Genomic DNA, 18,494 nt, shown 5'->3' with positions numbered 1-18,494 from the left:
TTAAACTATATGACAAAATCTTTGGAAGCACATTTCCACCCTGCTTAATTAATACTTTTTTAGCTATAATTTTAAAAACACCAAACACACACAGACAGGACTGGCACCCTGTCCAGGGTGTACCCTGCCTTGTGCCCGATGCTGCCTGGGATAGGCTCCAGATTCCCCGTGACCCTGAAAAGGAGTAAGCGGTAGAAGATGGATGAAACACACACAGACAATCACAAAATTGATGTGCTGTAGTCAGGGTTTGGTGTAAATGCCACACACAAAGTGTTAATATGCCAAAGTTATGCAAAGGTACAGCCTCAGAATCAGGTTGGCATCATGTCATCAATTTTGTTGATGTGTTAAATGAAATGGATTCATCAATTGAAAAATGTTTGATAACTTGGCTGGCATGGTCTAAAGATGATTTGAATCGAATTTGGTGAAAATCAGGAGGAGTCTAGGAGCAGTTCGAAAAAGTAGGTTTTATAATTGGTATTGTTCTTGGCATGACTCGTGGAATCTATCAAGACCACTTTCATTACAATAAGCAATCTTATTTCAAAGCTATTAGCATTTTAAAAAATTTAATTATACTTTTTGCCCACAAGGTGGAGCTGTCTCAAATCTTCTTGAGTAACTTCAGGGCATGGTGCTGATGACACCTACCAGTGTACATAATGATATGCCAATGCGTTTGTAGAATATTGTAGTATGTAGCATTTTACTCTAAAATTGAAAATGGGAAAATTAGGTACAGTTTGACATGGTATGCTGTACTGAATCTAATGAGACAAGTATTTTGATTTTCAGCCAACCTGTTCAGAAGTTATAAACAAAAATAACCATTTTTCATATCTTGTGACCGAAACCGTGCAGGCCTCAACTCATGCTTGTGATGTGACCGATACCAAGTTTCATCTTAATATGCCAAACCATTGTGGAGAGGCAGCCTCATGTCCATTTTGGCATGCTATTCATCAAATTTGTTGATGCGCTATACAAGAACAGTTCAGTTGATCAAAAAGCTTTTGATAACTTCTTTGCCATCATTGTCTGAAGATGATCTGATTCAGTTACGGTGAAAATCGGACAAACCGCTGAAAAAAATATACTGTTCTCTGTGTGCCAAATTTCATAACTTTCCAGCAAGCAGTTCTGTGTTGTCATAGACTCAAGAAGAAGAAGAAGAACAATAGGAAAACTAACGGATACAATAGGTGCCAGAGCACCTTTTGTGCTTGGCCCCGAACAGTTCAAATAAACTTATATTTATATAGCACTTTTCTACGCAATCAAAGCATTTTACATTGTATGAGAGGGAAATCTCCACCACCAGTGGGTAGCATCCACCTGAATGATGCGACGGCAGCCATAGTGTGCCAGAACGCCCACCACACACCAGCTATTGGTGGAGAGGAGAGGAAAAGATCTGAAGTTATCTCAAGCACTTCTATCATGCCAGATCCTCAGCACATGGTTGACTGAGTTCCTGGCAGATGAATGTTCTTGTATGGATCCCCTCTACTCCCCACTGATATACAGTATGTGGCAATCTGTGAAAACCTGTAGGATGTCATCAACTGAATTCTGGAATATTACATAAAATAATTAAGAAAAACAAACAATTTTCACCATAAATGAAGTGCAAATGTTTTTACTTAGGGTTACTTAGCCTTAGCTGTCTGCCTGTAAAGATAATGTTTGGTAAGGTTTATCAATTACAGTGGTACATGCAGTCAGTCTGCTTAAAAACTTCATAAATAAAAGTGTATTTCTCATGATTTGAAGTTTTTGGATATTTAAATGCCATAGTGAAATGGACATAAGCCTAATCAATTCAGACTGTAATCAGATACTGGTGGTCAAAATGTTCACAATACCTCCATGCCATCACATTGTTAAAACAGAGTTTAATATAATAAATTTTGTCAACATAACAGTTCTGACTGAATTAATCAGTGATTATTTCCTCATCAATGTAAGACAATGATGAGTTGAGTGAAGAGCCAGTGATAAGGATCTGGTATGTCAAATGCTGAGAGTGACTTTTACCACAGGTGATGAGACAGTGACTGATGTAGATTGTGCTGATAATCAGAGGGATGACTTGTTTCCCATTGTAAACTTATAATTTTGCAATAATGCTTTCACAAAAGTAGATTAGATAATAAATATAGGGGAAGGTGGGCATCTTTCAGTGGAATTTCAATAAAATCTTTGAATTTTACATTTTTTACTTAATCAGGTAACCAGATTTTAAAATGCTACATCTTTACTTCTGATTGAGTTAACTGCAGGGAAATATATTTAATTCAAGAAAACCTGTACTTTTGAGAAATGTACAGTATATATTTGAAAATATAAAAAAATTTACCCATTTTTACACGTATCATCTGTGTTGCAAAGCTTTACATCTATGCCAGTACATTTTCAGAAGCCCTTGCCGTATCTGGGTTAGTTTAAATCCATAGATTATTGGGTTTAAGAGAGGAGGCACAACAAGAAATTCAATGCCTAAGATGTTGCGCAGAGCTTGCAGTCCCTGGCTTTTGCCATAACGAGCATACATTAAGTCAAAGAGCAGGGCAATAGTGAAGTTTGTGAGTGCTATTAAATGGGGAAGGCATGTCTGCATGAATTTTGGCCACTGTCTCTTGGACCTTAAACAAGCTCTGATAATGCAGATATATGACACAATGATGAACACAGCTTGAGATACATGAGAGAATATTATAAAGTAACCATACACATTGTTCACAGACACATCTGTGCAAGACAACTTAACAACTTCCCAGTTAGAACAATAAAGCTTGTCAATGACATTACCACATAACGGGAGTTGGGCAGTCAACAAAACCCCAACAGAGGACTCTAGAAGGGAGCATAGCCAAGTAAAAAACAATAATTTAAAACCTTTCTGAAGGGTCATAATGGAATGATACTCCAAAGGCTTGCAAATGGATATGTATCTGTCATATGACATGACTGTTAAACATGTGTATTCACAGAAAACATAAAAATAAATTATGGAAACTTGTGAGAGACACCCTACATATGAGATAACATGATATTCTGATAAAAGGTCAGCAAGGATCTTTGGATAGAACGCAGAAGCCCCAAGCATTCCATTAAAAAACAAACTGCATATAAATATATACATAGGTTCATGAAGTGTTTTGTCAAGAATGACTGCAATAGCTAGTATCAAATTTATAAATAGAGTCATACTATAGACAATTACACCAAATGCAAAGTAAATATGTTTGTTTGTCCTTGTGTCCTTCAATCCATGAAGCACAAACATGAACTCTCCAGAGGAATTTTCCATTACTTCTTTTCAGTGTGTATACAGACAAAAACAGACAGCAAGCATTTAAAAAATAATTCAAAATAAGAATCCTCTGAATGGTTTACACCTTCTTGTGCAAATGTCAATGCAAAGTTTAAAGGGCTCACAGCATGGTCACTGATTGGGAATTGTAAGTTACAATGTGTTTCCTTTAGTAAGAGTCTCTGATTCTCTAGCTTATATATGCAGTTGTTTTTATGTGAGGCATTTGCTGTTTATACATGAACAACCGGGAAGTCTCCCAGAAGACAGAGTTTGCCAAGGGTGATTCAATCTGGGACCAACTTTGCAAGTTATCCTGGTGATGAATACAATGCAGATCCATAAATTGGCTCCTGGTTCCACTGCAACCCTGTATAAGATAAGCACAATGGAAAATGGATGGATGGATGATTTATAGTAATTAAAGTGTTGTAATAATAATAAAGTATAGGTGTATAGTTAAATGGTTAGTGAGTTAAATGGTTAGTAATATATATATATATATATATATATATATATATATATATATATATATATATATATATATATATATACACACATGTTGCTTTAAACTAATCTATCATCTACTTTTTTTTATGTAACGCACTTTGACATTTTGAACTCAAAGTAGATAGATAGATAGATCACTTTATTCATCCCAGAGGAAAATTCACCTATTACAGCAGCACAGAGTGTTAAGCATACTAAGTGTGATATAACACTATAAATGAAGCATACACATTATATATATATATATATATATATATATATATATATATATATATATATATATATATATATATATATATATATATATATGAATACAGTAAAAGAGTGTGATGTGGTTGTGCAGTGGAGTGTAAGCATTGTAGATACTGCAGCAAACTGCTGTGCCACTAAAAGTGGCACAGCACAGTGATGAGCATTTGTACAGGGAACATTATGCTCTGGGGCTGTTTTGCTGCCAGTGGAACTGGTGCGTTGCACAGAGTGGATAGAAAAATGAAGAAAGAGTAATAGTAATAGCATAATTTCAAACCAACAGCCAGACGGTTGAAACTTGGACACAATTGGGTGTTCCAACAGGACAATGACCCCAAACACACAACAAGACTGGTTGCAGAATGGATAAAGCAGGCTAACATTAAGCTTTTGGAATGGCCTTCTGATCTCAACCCTATCGAAAATTTGTGGATTGTGCTTTAAAGTCAAGTCAAGGTCAGGAAACATTGAAAGTGTCATTGAAATGACATACCAATTCTGCCAAGAAGAGTGGTCAAATATCCAACCAGAATTCTGCCAGAAGCTGGTGGATGGCTAAAAGCGTCTGCTCAAGGCAAAACTTGAGAAAACGAAACTTGCTATTAACCCTAACTAAATATTAAGTGTGCTGTATGTCTATTTTTGACCCTGTATGTATAATTTTGACCTTGTGTTGACTACAGAAAACCCCAAATAAATTAAAACTTCAGAACCAATTTCTTGTTTTTTTATTATTTTATTAAGATTTAAGATTATTTTATTAGATTTAAATATTATTAAAGATTATATTAATAATGTATGTTGTACAATCATTCTGCCCCAGAAAAAGAACAGTTCAAAGAAATTATTGAAAGCCCAATATTGCCATGACATTCATGTTCATGTGTATGTAAACTTCCGACCGCAACTGTAGCTAGGTAGTTTGTTGTTTCAGACATTATGTTGACCATTGTGTTTTCAGATTTACTGTTACATTTTTGGTTTGTTAATGTATTTTGCATTGATTAATACAATAATCAGCCCATAACCAAATCCATAACTCTTTTTATGTAAAACCTTGTTTTATTCTACTAGTTTCGCTTGTTATTTTATCATTGTAATAGGTAAATACTGCAAGTAAATTGTAAGTGTAAAGTTTTTAGTTATTTGTATAATTTTTTTTTTGTTTATTTACAGGTCTAGATACAGTGCCCCAAAAAAGTATTCACCCCCTAGTGATAATTTCTCTTTTTGCTGTATTGCAACATCAAATTTAAATAAATTAGAATGGGATTATTTTCTGCTTCTTTAGAAGTGACTCTCTGAAGAAATAAATTAAATAATTTACTTTGATGTCCTCAGAAATATTTAAAAATAAAAAATATCTGAAAGCTGTTTAATTGATGAGTAGTGCTAAACTGAAGTGACTTAGGACTAAGTGATATAGGATATTCAGCATATTTTATTTTGTTGTATTTGCTTGTCTGTTTTTCTTTTCTTTTCTTTTTTTATAGAGGGTGATAGTCATGGTTTTGTCCTGTCTAGTGAGTGGGGGATACTAAATGTCTAAAAATATTTAATTGGAATTTCATATCTAAGCACTTGGAAGAGTTTACAATCAAAATTCATTAAATTTGTAGTTGCAAAAGTAAAACCGTATTACTGGTCCATTGTGCTACCTTAAAAGGGCAGGTAGACATCTGTATTTACTACTCTAAAGGGTCAATTTGAAGAAAAATAAATAAATAAATGAAATGCTGTTGAATGTTATCCAATTAGTAAGAATTAACATAAAAATAATTATTTGCAAAAATATTTTATTGTGCTCCTGTTAAAGGATTAAAATGCAAGTTTTTCAGTGGCATGCTGAAAACACTATGCAAACTCAATCAAGCTATTTCCAGATTATGCGATAGCAATGTTGAATCTGAAGATCATTCTTATCACTTTCTTCCGTATTTTGGCCAGTTTTAATCCATAAATAAGGGGATTTAAAACAGGAGGTACAAACAGGAAATCCAATGCCATGAAATTTCGCACACTTAGAGGAACAGATATGGTGTAACCATATCGACTGTAGAACACATCAAACAATAAAGCAACAGCAATATTAAACAGAGCAAGTAGATGCGGCACACAAGTCTGCATAAATCTGTATTTGCTTTCTTTTGACTTTGTGCAAATTCTAATCAAGTGAATGTATGAATAAACAATCAATACTGCATGTCCAAAATAAACAAGAATAATTATATATCCAACCACATTGTTCACTATTGTAGAGGAACAGGCCAGTTTAGCAACTGCCCATGTTTCACAGTATAATTTTTCAATATTTGAGCCACATAGGGTTAGTCTTGATGTTAACAACACTACAATAGCCATGGAAATAATTGGTGGAAGCCAACAAAAAAGAATACATTTTACAACTTTTTGGTTGTTCATTTCAGAGTGGTACTCTAGTGGTTTACATATGGCCAAATACCTGTCATACGCCATTACTGTTAGAGTTGATACATCACATAAAGCAGATGAATAAATAATAAATACCTGAATCAGACATCCAACATATGAAATTTCATGAAACTGAGTCAGTAAGTCATACATGAATTTAGGGTAAAAACCTGCAGTGCCATAAAGTGCATTGATACATAAATTACACAAAAATATGTACATAGGCTCATGAAGCTGCTTGTCTAAGACAATGCATAAAATAACAATAATATTGCACAGCAAGATCACATGATAAACCAGTGTGGTCAATGAAAAAAAAACATATCTGGTTTCCATTGTAACATTTAATCCAGAGAGGGAGAACATGAAGATCCTGGAAACATTATCCATTCTGGATTGAGTCTATAACAGAAAATTTGTTAGGTTTAATTAATGACTATTGCATTATTGTTTATTACCCTTTGCCTATGAACAAAAAATCTAACTATGTACAGTCATGTAGATTTAATGTAAAAAAATAAAAATGTAACAACAACAACAGCAATAATAATAATAATAATAATAATAATAATTATTATTATTATTATTATTATTATTATTATTATTATTAATAATAATAATAATGAAAAAAAATCAGAGCCTTGCTTGTTTATTTAGACTCTGAACAGATTAATATGCTAAAATTTTTTTTTGTATTGTATTAGTCCTTAAAAAGTCAAGAAATAATGATGCCATACCATCCTATGTCTGGTGTTTCTTCCAATGAAGAGATGGTTGGACCAATTTATAAGCAGTCGTGATCCTTCTTACTGAAAATTCTCTAAAGACTCCCCCAAGAGAAAAAACATTATTTAATCACAACAATACAAAAGTGCCATTTTCATAACAGGTTTTCACTGCTGTTCTGAGGATTTTTTTTCATCCACCAAAAAAAAGGGTAATCCTTTACAAACATTTAAATTGTATTCATTAACTGGGTAGGTAGTTTATACAAACTCTGGGGTAACGGCTTAGTATTTATTGTTGTATTTTCTTACTGCGTAGACAAGCAAGTTTTTCCTCATATCTTTCCAAGCAAATGTCATTAACATATAAAAACTTTGCAAACGTTTAAATCAAAGCAAATTCTGTAGATGCCTTCTTTTAAAGTAGTGTTGTGTTTTCTCTTTACCTCACTCAGAACTGAAGAAATCTTGGTTAATTCTTGGGCCAAAATTAAATATAGCATGATTGATCAAATAGAGCTTAAACACAGTTCAGGCAGAACACGGTTGCTAACCAGTACCAGCTGATGCTCAGCTGATAAGTTGATTCCACCCACAATCAATTAACCATGGTGTGTATAAGCTCATTCAAACTCATGCTCACCAGTCTATCACACAAATATCTGCTAAACCCACAGATATAATTGCCTCACTATGCAAGTAATTGATATGAAAGACTTAAAGTTATAGTCCTTACCATGAGCATCATAACAATGGCATGCTCTGATTCGGAAAAACACCCTCAATCTATGGACGTCATGGATGAGACACAATCCAATCACCCTGACACAGACGAAATTCAAGTACTGTCACCTCCAAGACACAGATCACATTTTGGAGCAAAATCCTCAAACTTTCACGATTGGCCACTTGAAAAAAATTCTGTCCACAATTTACCCACAAAATATCCAGATTTCTCTCCACACCAGCCTTGAGGAAGTATTTCAGTTCTTCTTGGAAACTTTTTTCAGGATTATTCCACCATCCGATGAAGCCTCCACTCAAACATTCCACAACACAAGTCTTTAAACAACCAAGAGCCACTCACCACAACTCAAAAACACATGAGGGCCCCATATTCCTGACTAGGAGAATGTTGAATTCCGCCTGGGATGGATTTATTGATTTGGTGGCCCTTGGCAAAATATAGAGATGGACCCCTCGTTTCATCATTTTAACATCAATATTTTAATTTTCACCATACAATATTTAGCATTAATAGCAATAATCAGTTGAACTGAGACCAAAAAGTGGCCTTGGACTTTCTGACCCAGAGCAGAGCACCACACCCCACCCACAACAGGTCACATCATAACACACCAGCTCATCGATGGTTAGACCAATTTTTAACATCACTTACTAGCATAAAACATAATGCAGAAATATAAATACTATTTAAACATTTATTTGAAATAACACTGAACAGATATCAAGTAATATTTATAAAATAGGCAAACAAAAACAGAAGAACAGTGTGACAAAGAATATAAAACAATCAAGACAGCATGTTAACTAGTCAGGGGACATCATTTGGGTGCAGTGTAGGAGAGCTGCACCACTCAGCTGTACAACTCCTCAATCAGGACTAACACTTTATTTTTTAACACTAACACGAATCCATATCTAATAAGTTTATTCCCCAAAAATAGACCACCTTCTATTATGACTACTACTACTTTTACTATTACTATAATAATAATAATTTAGTTTATTTTCTAATATTAATATTGTGAAATTAATCTTGATATTAGGCCTATATTAATAAATAAGTCTATTTCACTACGACCACTAACCAAGAGCAAACAATAAGTCACTGTATGGGGACCTGAGACACTCATAAATTAAGCATTCTGATGGCATTATAGCATATGGATTAGGACTGCCAAGAATGTAAAGACTGCTGAATATCAACAGATGCCAATTTGGTAAAAGAAAAGTATATCTTAAACTTTAAAGCCTAGTTTTATCAAAAGCAGCTAGTTTTGAAAGAAACTATCAAGGAACCAGAAATATCATGGATTACAAAATATTAGATAATTCCACATTCTGTCCTAAGAAGCATGGAAATATGGATAAAATGATGGTACAGTTTATGGTTTCATTTATTGTTATGAGATAATGTTTTTTTGTTTTGTTTTGTTTTGTTTTTTTGCATTTAGAGTTAAGTGTATAATGTATTATAATGTATAATTTTTAATAACTTGGAGCTGCCCCAAGCGACTGAAAGCTACAGTAACTTCTTTTAATGTCTGTTGATATTTGATCGTACGTGATGCCATGTGTCCTAACAAAATGTCCAGGTCCTCTGACAGGAAAACAGGTCCAAAACATTAAAGAGCCACCAGCATATTTAACCATGGGCATGAGGTACTTTTCCATATGGCTACCTCTCTGTGTGTGCCAAAACCACCTCTGATGTTTATTGCCAAAAAGCTCTATTTTGTTTTCATCTGACCATAGAACCGATCCCATTTGAAGTTCCAGTAGTGTCTGGCAAACTGAAGATACTTGAGTTTGTTTTTGGTTGAGAGTAGAGGCTTTTTTCTTGCAACCCTTCCAAAAAACTTGGGTAACTTTGGATTGTAGTTTTGGAGACTTTTTGACCCCAAGATGCAACTACCTTCTACAGTTCTCCAGCTGTGATCCTTTCTTGGCCACTAGAACCATCCTCTTCACAGTGCGTTGAGACAATATAGACACACATCCTCTTCCAGACTGGACATATTATCAGAAGATTAACATGGAAACCCCAGTGCTCGAACCTGAGACCCATGAGGTGGTCTCACCTGCCGAGCTCCAGCCAGAGGTCGACGTGGTGACCTCAGAGCTCCAGCATGAGACCCACGAGGAGGTCTCACCTGCTGAGCGCCAGCCAGAGGTTAACGTGGTGACCTCGGCACCGGAGCTCGAACCTGAGAGCCATGAGGTGGTCTCACCCGCCGAGCTCCAGAAAGAGGTCAACGTGGTGACCTCAGAGCTCCAGATCGACACCTTCGAGGTGGTCTCACCTGCTGAGCTCCAGCCAGAGGTCAACGGGATTAACAAGGCATTTCTGTTCACATAACTGCTACTCACTGGATGTTTTTTCTTTATTGCACCATTCTAACATCTCTAGAGACTATTGTGTGTGAAAATCCCAGGAGATCAACAGTTACAGAAACACTCAAACCAGCCCATCTGGCACCAACAATCATGATGTGGTCAAAATCACTGAGATTATATTTTTCCCCATTCTGATGGTTAATGTGAATATTAGCCGAAGCTGCTGGCCCATATCTGCATGATATTATGTATTGCACTACTGCTACACAATTGGCTAAATAGATAATTGCAGGTGTTCCTAATAAAGTGTTCAGTGAGGGTATATGAGCAAAGGTAAGTGGTCAACTCATTTGGGTATTTCTGTCTGTATTTTAAAAGACTATGACAAGAGATATAGTGCACAATTTTTGCTGATTTGTCGCTATTGTGGAAATATATAGTGATTGTGTTTCTTCATCATGAAAAAGCCAGTGAACAGAATTATTATATAATAATTGCAATCTTATTTAATTTCATATTCATAAATGAAAAGTTCCACTCTAAGCATTCATACATAGTCTTTTATAAGGAGTTTGAGCAGTATCTGAAATTTATTACTTTATTTGAGAATAAAAAAAGCTATTAAAATGTTGACTATTTGTAACAATCTTGGTATTATTGTTTCTTTAGATCTGTAACTCATTGTATTGTTAATAATGTTAATAATTACTTGAGTAAGAATAAAAAGTATCCAATGAGAAGACTACTCAAGTAGCAAGTTACAGGTTACTTAGAATAGAAGATTAAAATGAAGGGAAAAACCTGAATCTCAGACTACATGGAGAACGTTGTCACACCTCTCCTTGAGTGTTCTTGTCTGTTAGTATGTTTGTCTTCCCCGGGTGACTTGGAGTTAGGTGCCAGAATTCTGGGAAGAGGCTGAGGCTCAGGGGCAGGATTGGCAGATGAACAGAGAGGAGAAATGGAGGTGAAAGGTGCCTGGGGTTGGCTGGCTCTCTCTTTGCCCCGCTCCCGTATGTGGTTATCCATCCTGACAGCCAGGGAGATTAAATGGTCGGGGGAGTCTGACCATTTGAGATCAATCTTCAGTCAGACGAGGAGTGAAATGAAGTGCTGTGCGCGCACACACACACACACACACACACACACACACACACACACACACACAGAAGCAAGACTGGCTGGGCTATGACATTTCTGGTCTTATTAGTGAAGTGATGACATAGCTTGTTTAAAAAAAAAGAGACAATAAAAAGTCAACAATAACAACAGAAAATTTAAAGAGAGAATATTGCTCTTTTATAGGTTTAAAAAAGTTCTCCAGCTTAACTTGCACAAAATATCATAATTAAATTTATTTAACTTTTTCCCTTCAAAAACAATCACTATCTATTATTTTTGTGTAACTGATATAATTAAAAATAATTATGTGCAAAAATTTCTTCACCTTTGGGTTTATTATACTGAAGATCTAGTAACCCCGTGTCCATTTATTTTCATATACTTATAATTTAACTGTTGTTAAGCATTACATTTTTTTTTTTTTTTAATTAATGCTTGGTAATGAAGTATGGGAAAAGACTTGGAAACTGTTAGTAGAATGTTGGCATTAACAGTGAAAGAAATAAAACAACAAATTTATGACTGAAAGTTTCTGAATGAATAAAAAACATTTTAATATTATAGTTGTTCTGACTGTTGAAGTAGTTATTTAGCTTGTTTTATTTCATTGGTTGAAATGTGTCATATCACCTAGGTTAGAGGTCATGGCCGCCATTTTAGTTTTCGCTGCACACAGCAGTGATGTAGCAGCAGATGTTCATAGGATAAAAAGGCATATTCTCGTATTTCATGCCAAAGAGGCCATTGTCTGTAAGTTTTTGTTTATTTAATGTCAACTATGTTTAAAGGTGTATTTTATGGAATTTAAAACATTTGCTGTACATTTAGCGAAGGAGTTTATAGTTACCTCTCTTTGTATAATAATGTGAGGCTATGTTTTCTTTCTAAGCACTTTCCTTAATTTTACAGTACCTTGACCTTTATATTTAATGTGTGTTTTTGTGTGTATTGTAGTTTCACAAATTGACGTTGTGGATTTGAAGTTTCAAAGTAAAACACTGAAAAGGAATTCATTCAGTTTCGACTTTCCTTCCATCCTCAACCAGTTTAGCTATCTGTCGAGGTGCATACTACTTGCAGCGGGGGCAGAATAATAGTACTGTCACGTAATGGAGGTACAGACAGAACAAGTGCCGGTATGGCAGTTTAATAATGCAAGAAGTCCATAGGATAAGGCAGAAGTCAATAATAATAAACAGGTAGAGGTCAGGCATACAGTACAAACAAAGCAGGGCAAAGAGACGAGGTCAAAAACGTGAGCAAAGTCAAAAACCAGAATAAACAGACAGGGTTTAAACAGAGACACAAGCCAACTGAGCGTATACTTCACAACTAGATGAGTGAATGAAAGTCTCTTAAAAGGAGTAGTGTGTGTGTGTGTTTGGGAAGTGTAGCTGTTGTCGGCCATCCTGTATTCAGAGAAATGAAGTTGCTGGTTTGCGGAGATATGACAAGTAGAGTATATGTATTAATTATAGGTTAGAATTAAGAATGGGACGTATTCATTTTGTATCTATGACAGTATATTTATTTAAGATAAAAAATATTTCCTGATATTAATAAACCATGGTAGCTACTCAATACATGATAGCATGGCAAAAGGTTCAGTCTGCATGTAGAGGAGCAGTCCTTTTTTTTTTTTTTTTTTTTTTTTTTTTTTAAGATGATGTTGAATTTTTCTGTGAAATTCAGGAAAATTAAGTCCATAAACAACAGGATTTAGCAGGGGAGGTATAATCAGAAACTCTAATGACAGAATGATAGCTATTATTGGAGGTAAATTTTCAAAACAGGTATTTCACAGAAAATGGTAATTGAGTAGTTAAGAAAAGTCACTAGATGAGGAAGGCAAGTATAAGCTTTGCTCTTTAATTCTTTTGAAGATTTCTGACAAATCATAATTTTAATATAAGAATACAACATGGGATCAAAACTGTAGTTACCAGTACAGCAAAACCATACATGTTGTCAAAAGTAGCATTTTCACAAGAGAGCTTTGCAATGATCCAGTTGTTGCAATACAATTTTCTTAAGTCATTACCACACAGTCTTAGTCTAGCAGTGAAAATAATCCAAAGACCAATAGAAAGCATTGGATAAATCCCAGAAATAGCTACCATAAGTGTAAGCACCCTGGGTGTCATAATGCTGTGGTATTGCAATGGCTTACATATAGCAACAAATCTGTCATATGTTAAACATATCTGCCATTAATGTTAAGATTGTAAATTCACATGATGCATAGGTATAAATGACATCCAGAATGAGTAATTGAGTGAGAATATAATAACAAATCAGTTAGTAATCTTGGAAAGAAGCCAGAAGTGCTGTAAAGAGAATTAATTGATGAACATGCTATCAAAATGTACATAGGCTGGTGCAAAGGAGATTCCATTAATATTACAAGAATAATATTGACATTGAAGAATACGATAGTACAGTATAGCAGAAGATCCTAAAATAAAGTAAAGGTATCGAAAGTGGCCCAGGTTTTCAAACATGGAGAAATAAAGAAGAGTATCATTTTCCATTACACTCAAAAACTTTGTCATTGTCTTGAATTGAAATAAAAGAACAGAGAATTTTGTACATTATACATTGACATTTTATCCTCAGAAATGTTACCAATACTCTACTCTCATTATTATAAAAAAGTGATAAAAATTTAAATAAATGACAGTAATATTATAATATAAATTTATGCTTAATTAATGAAACAATTCATTAATAAACTGGGAAGCATACTGTGCCTTATTACAATTAAAATGAACTGCATTAATATTTGCAAGAAAAGGTTCCATGTGAATATCTAAGCATTCAACACGCCTGAGCTTATATGGTATATGACAGGTCACTAAGGATTTCCCTTTGTGTTCATGTAAGTACATTGCTGATTAGCTGTAAGTATCTGATATTTAAAGACTACATGCAACTTAAGTCATAAAGCATATTTCAAACTGTGAAAGTAGTGTATTATGATTTTTATTTGTGCTGTAACTATAAAGTAATTAAATGGGTAAGCGATTCAAAGAAACAAGTGTCAGAATAAATATTTCCCCTTACTGTTGGTGGCTCTAGAGGATTTGAGATAGAGACTCAAAAATTTCTCTGGTTAATATTGAGACTGTGTGCCAAATTTCATAACTTTCCCGCTAGCGGTTCTATGGGCTGCCATAGACATAAGAGCAGAAGAAGAAGACTAATGAATACTAACGAACACTAACGAAAGCAACAATGAGTTGCTCAGTGTCCAGTATGTCCAGTTCCAAGTCCATCACCCATCATGAAGGATCAGTTTCCACTCTATCAATGCCCACTTTCAGTGAGTCTTTCTAAGTATTTGTTCCCTCAAGCTTCCTTGATTTCTGTTCAGTTAAGGCACTCAGAAGGTGTCTCTACTCTTATAGCACTGATTGAATCCGTGCAGCAGGAAACTTCATCGACTGAACTAGGGATGCACCGAATGTTCGGCAACCGGAATTATTCCGCCGAAAATAGCAAAAAAAGCACTTTCGGTGTTCGGCCAAATAAATGATAAGGCCGAATAAATTTGACCGAACAATGACGTATTTGATGATGCGACCAAATAGCCTAGCAACCAGAGTGAGACGCGTGAATGTCATGACCTCCACTTCCGGCAGTGCGCTCGGAGAGATGAGGGGGCACGCACATGCACGAGCTACGTGCAAAGGCGGTCAGCGAGCGCATGCTCTTTGGATGTTGACAACCATGACATTGTTTACTGTGGACACTTGCGTTTGTTTTGTTTCTGTTCCAGAGTATTCTGTCACGTCGCGAGACATAAGGGAGTAGAGTACAGAAGCAGGTAAAGACGTATTTATTTAAGGGCAGGCAGACAAATCCTAATCGTAATCCAAAAAACGTAATCAAGATAGGCAAAGGGTCAGGTGATCGGCAAACAGGCATAAACGGGGCAAAGCAGGAATCAAAGTCGCAGTCACAGAAAACAGGGTCAAAACACAAAACAAGAAACATGAACTAGTACTACGGACTGAGAGCAGAAAAACAGCGCAGACTAAATGAACTAATCTATAGTTTAAACTAACTAAATCTATCAAGGAACATAACATTAACAACGTATCTAACTATACTATATCTACTATAATACTCTGCAAGGTTTACAGGGATGCGAGCAGTATATATCCCCAATATAATCAGCCGTATATAACCGAATAGAACCATTTTTTGCACTTGTCAATGCACTTTTTAATGCACTTTTTTGTTGTAGGCTACCGAGTGTTACATTCTTTCAGCAGTCAGTTATAGGCCCAACATAGGCTATTCAAGGGGGGCTCAAAGGTGACCACATAAAAATTATTTTTATTTTACTAATTTATTTATTTAAAGCTATATTGTGCCTTGTTGGTAGCCTATGCCTGCTGGAATGAAAAAAAATGTTCAGTGTTAAATAAATATTTTGAAATTGTTTTTTTAGTTGATTTTTTTTTTTCTTTGCAAAGTAAGACAAAATAATGAAAAGCACATTTTGACTATTTATACAATGGTGAAAATGGCAAAATAAATGGAAAAAACACGAAAAACCGTGTTCGGTATTCGGCCTTTGGCCAAGTTTTTCATTATTTTCGGTTTCGGCTTCAGCCAAGAACTTTCATTTTGATGCATCCCTAGAATGAACCATTTCCAAAGATCTCAAGCTCTGCCTGCAACCTCTCCAACATATCAACATCCTCTTCAAATTCAAGCCATTGATGGAGGCCCCATTGGAGGAGATTCCTTCGCACCAAACTGCTCCATCTTCAAGACAGTGCCCTTCATCATGAAACCATCTACTTGTTAATCACTGTCACCTCCAAGTATCCCATTGTCCTTGGTTTTCCCTGGATGCAAAAGCACAACCCTCATTTTCCTGGACAGAAAGAGAGATCATCATCTGGTCATCACAATGCCAAAAATCATGTTTTCATGTGCCTGCAGTGCTAACTGCATCCACCAGTCAATGAATTACTGAGAAACCTTGAGACCCACTATAGTCAAGCATCTGCAAACATTTCAGTCAGGGCTTTGGCTCAATCACAAGCCCACTAACCACTCTGGTAAAGATAGGTCTCAAGAAAGTGGAATTCCGAGGTGAATCAGGTCTTAACATTTGTTATGGCCCTCCTTTTAATGTCTAGGAGTATAAGGGACATAACATATTTTTGAAATAAGGTAAATTAAAGTAAAGAAATTTAAGTAGGGAATTAGGAAATAACCACTATTGAGATATGATGTGTCGAAATGCAGAATGAGAATGACGCTGGAATGAGTTTTGGTTCTGTATTAAATATAAATGATACAAATATTTACAGGCAATAGTACAAAATAAGTAACAAGTATTTACAATAAACAGGATAGCAATTATATAACCAGTATGTACATGGAACAGGGTTTGAACACAGGAGAGAGACACAATGAGCTGGGCTAAACCAAACAAATAAACAAAACAAAACGATCACAACCTCTTGATGCCCGCAATTCTTACCTGACTACTGTCCCAAAAATAAAGAGAACAAATAAACAACCTTCAGCTCAGGAGCAGCGTACCTTAACTACTCTAGCTATATAAGCAAAAGATACAAATGATGGCACCGGCTCCTTACCTAGTGTGTATATACAGTTTCAAACTCTACATGCTGTACTATGTTTATCATGTGATGTACTACCCTATCCACTCCTCTCTGGTCTGGTAGGTCATGGAAGACCTGAGTCACTATACAAAAAGTTTTAGCACAATAACATTCAAAATAAGTTTGAAATGACTGAACTGTAAGGAATAAACAAAGGTTGTTCTAACTGTTGTTCTGCAATTAACAGAATGAGTGTCAGTTGGATAAACAACTGAGCTTTCCTTTTTGGCGTCTTCCTCCTTCTCTCTTTTCTCTTTCCCTTCTCACTCCCGGGTTTATATACAATGTCATCATGCTCTGATTGGGTCTTCGAGTGGTGACGTAAAGGAGACTGATGATGATGATGATGATGATGATGACTGATGTGGTATACAGCCAATAGCAAGAACCTAAGAGTTTTGATAGTGGAGGGAAAGTGAAAGTGGAGAAAACGCACACCAAACAAGATATACGACCCTTGGGTCATAACAACATGACTAAAGGAAGCATTCACTTCATCCCCCAGTCTCAGACACCCAGATCCACCAAAAGGTTTCATAGTCAAGGTGTATGCCTCTGATATAGGAATTGAGGCAGTTTTCTCACAGAGTTTCAGAGAGAATCCCAAACTACATCTAGTCGCCTTCTTCTCAAAAAAACTCACACTATCCAAATGTAATTGTGACATGGGGAATAGAGAACTGCTGGCTATAAAGTTTGCACTGGAAGAATAGAGACACTGGTTCAAGAGTATCCTGCATGCCTTCATATTGACCAATCATAAGAACCTTGAATGTCTGAGAACTGCTAAATGACTTAACTCTCACCAAGCCTGATATTCACCTGGTTCCAGTTTACCATCTCATTTCAAAAAGGCACTAATAATGGTAAAGCAGACGCTTTATGGTAAAACATCTAGGATTAATAGAACATCTTGAAATAATTGTATGTAGTTTAAGTTAGTGATGGTTGAATGTATAGTTTTTATCCATTACTAAATACATTAAGAGTGTAGATTTTGATTGCAAGCATTATCCAATGTAGTATATTTCATTTTTGTCAGGCACTGCATATCTGTGCACCACAGGTTTAGCACAGTCATTGCCAGAATGTGATGGAATGCAAGGTTAAATAAGCAGACAGATTTTATTCCATCATCCCAAATTCCTTCAGTGACATTGGTAGTTCTTGGACATGGAAGATTTTGTACTATTACTTTTATTAATTGTATATTAATTATGAATTCTTAAACAATTCTGAAAAGGGAAGACCCTTTTCATGGATCCAATCATGGATCCTGTGTTTGTGGCTGATAATTAACTAATTTCACATTTGTTCGTTATCAACAATTGGGTGATCATTTGAAATTGCATTATGTGAACATGTTTGAGTTTGATGTTCTTTGCATACAAGTGACTTGTACAG

The 18,494-nt window shown here is 35.4% G+C and overlaps 2 protein-coding genes across 2 annotated transcripts; both read right to left on the bottom strand.

Moving 5' to 3' along the window:
- Positions 1-2,380: 2,380 nt before the first annotated feature.
- Positions 2,381-3,319, bottom strand: LOC108277583 (olfactory receptor 142-like). The gene has a single exon (XM_017490400.1). It carries the CDS (start codon positions 3,317-3,319, stop codon positions 2,381-2,383), a length of 939 nt encoding a protein of 312 aa, XP_017345889.1.
- A 2,649-nt stretch (positions 3,320-5,968) lies between these two features.
- On the bottom strand, positions 5,969-6,907 carry LOC108277582 (olfactory receptor 1D2-like). Its single transcript, XM_017490399.3, has one exon. The coding sequence runs from the start codon at positions 6,902-6,904 to the stop codon at positions 5,969-5,971; it is 936 nt and encodes a 311-aa protein (XP_017345888.2). The 5' UTR covers positions 6,905-6,907.
- Positions 6,908-18,494: the final 11,587 nt, after the last annotated feature.

This window comes from Ictalurus punctatus, chromosome 17, assembly GCF_001660625.3.
Source record: "Ictalurus punctatus breed USDA103 chromosome 17, Coco_2.0, whole genome shotgun sequence".
Lineage (NCBI taxonomy): Eukaryota > Metazoa > Chordata > Actinopteri > Siluriformes > Ictaluridae > Ictalurus > Ictalurus punctatus.
This window is presented reverse-complemented; position numbering and strand designations above follow the sequence as displayed.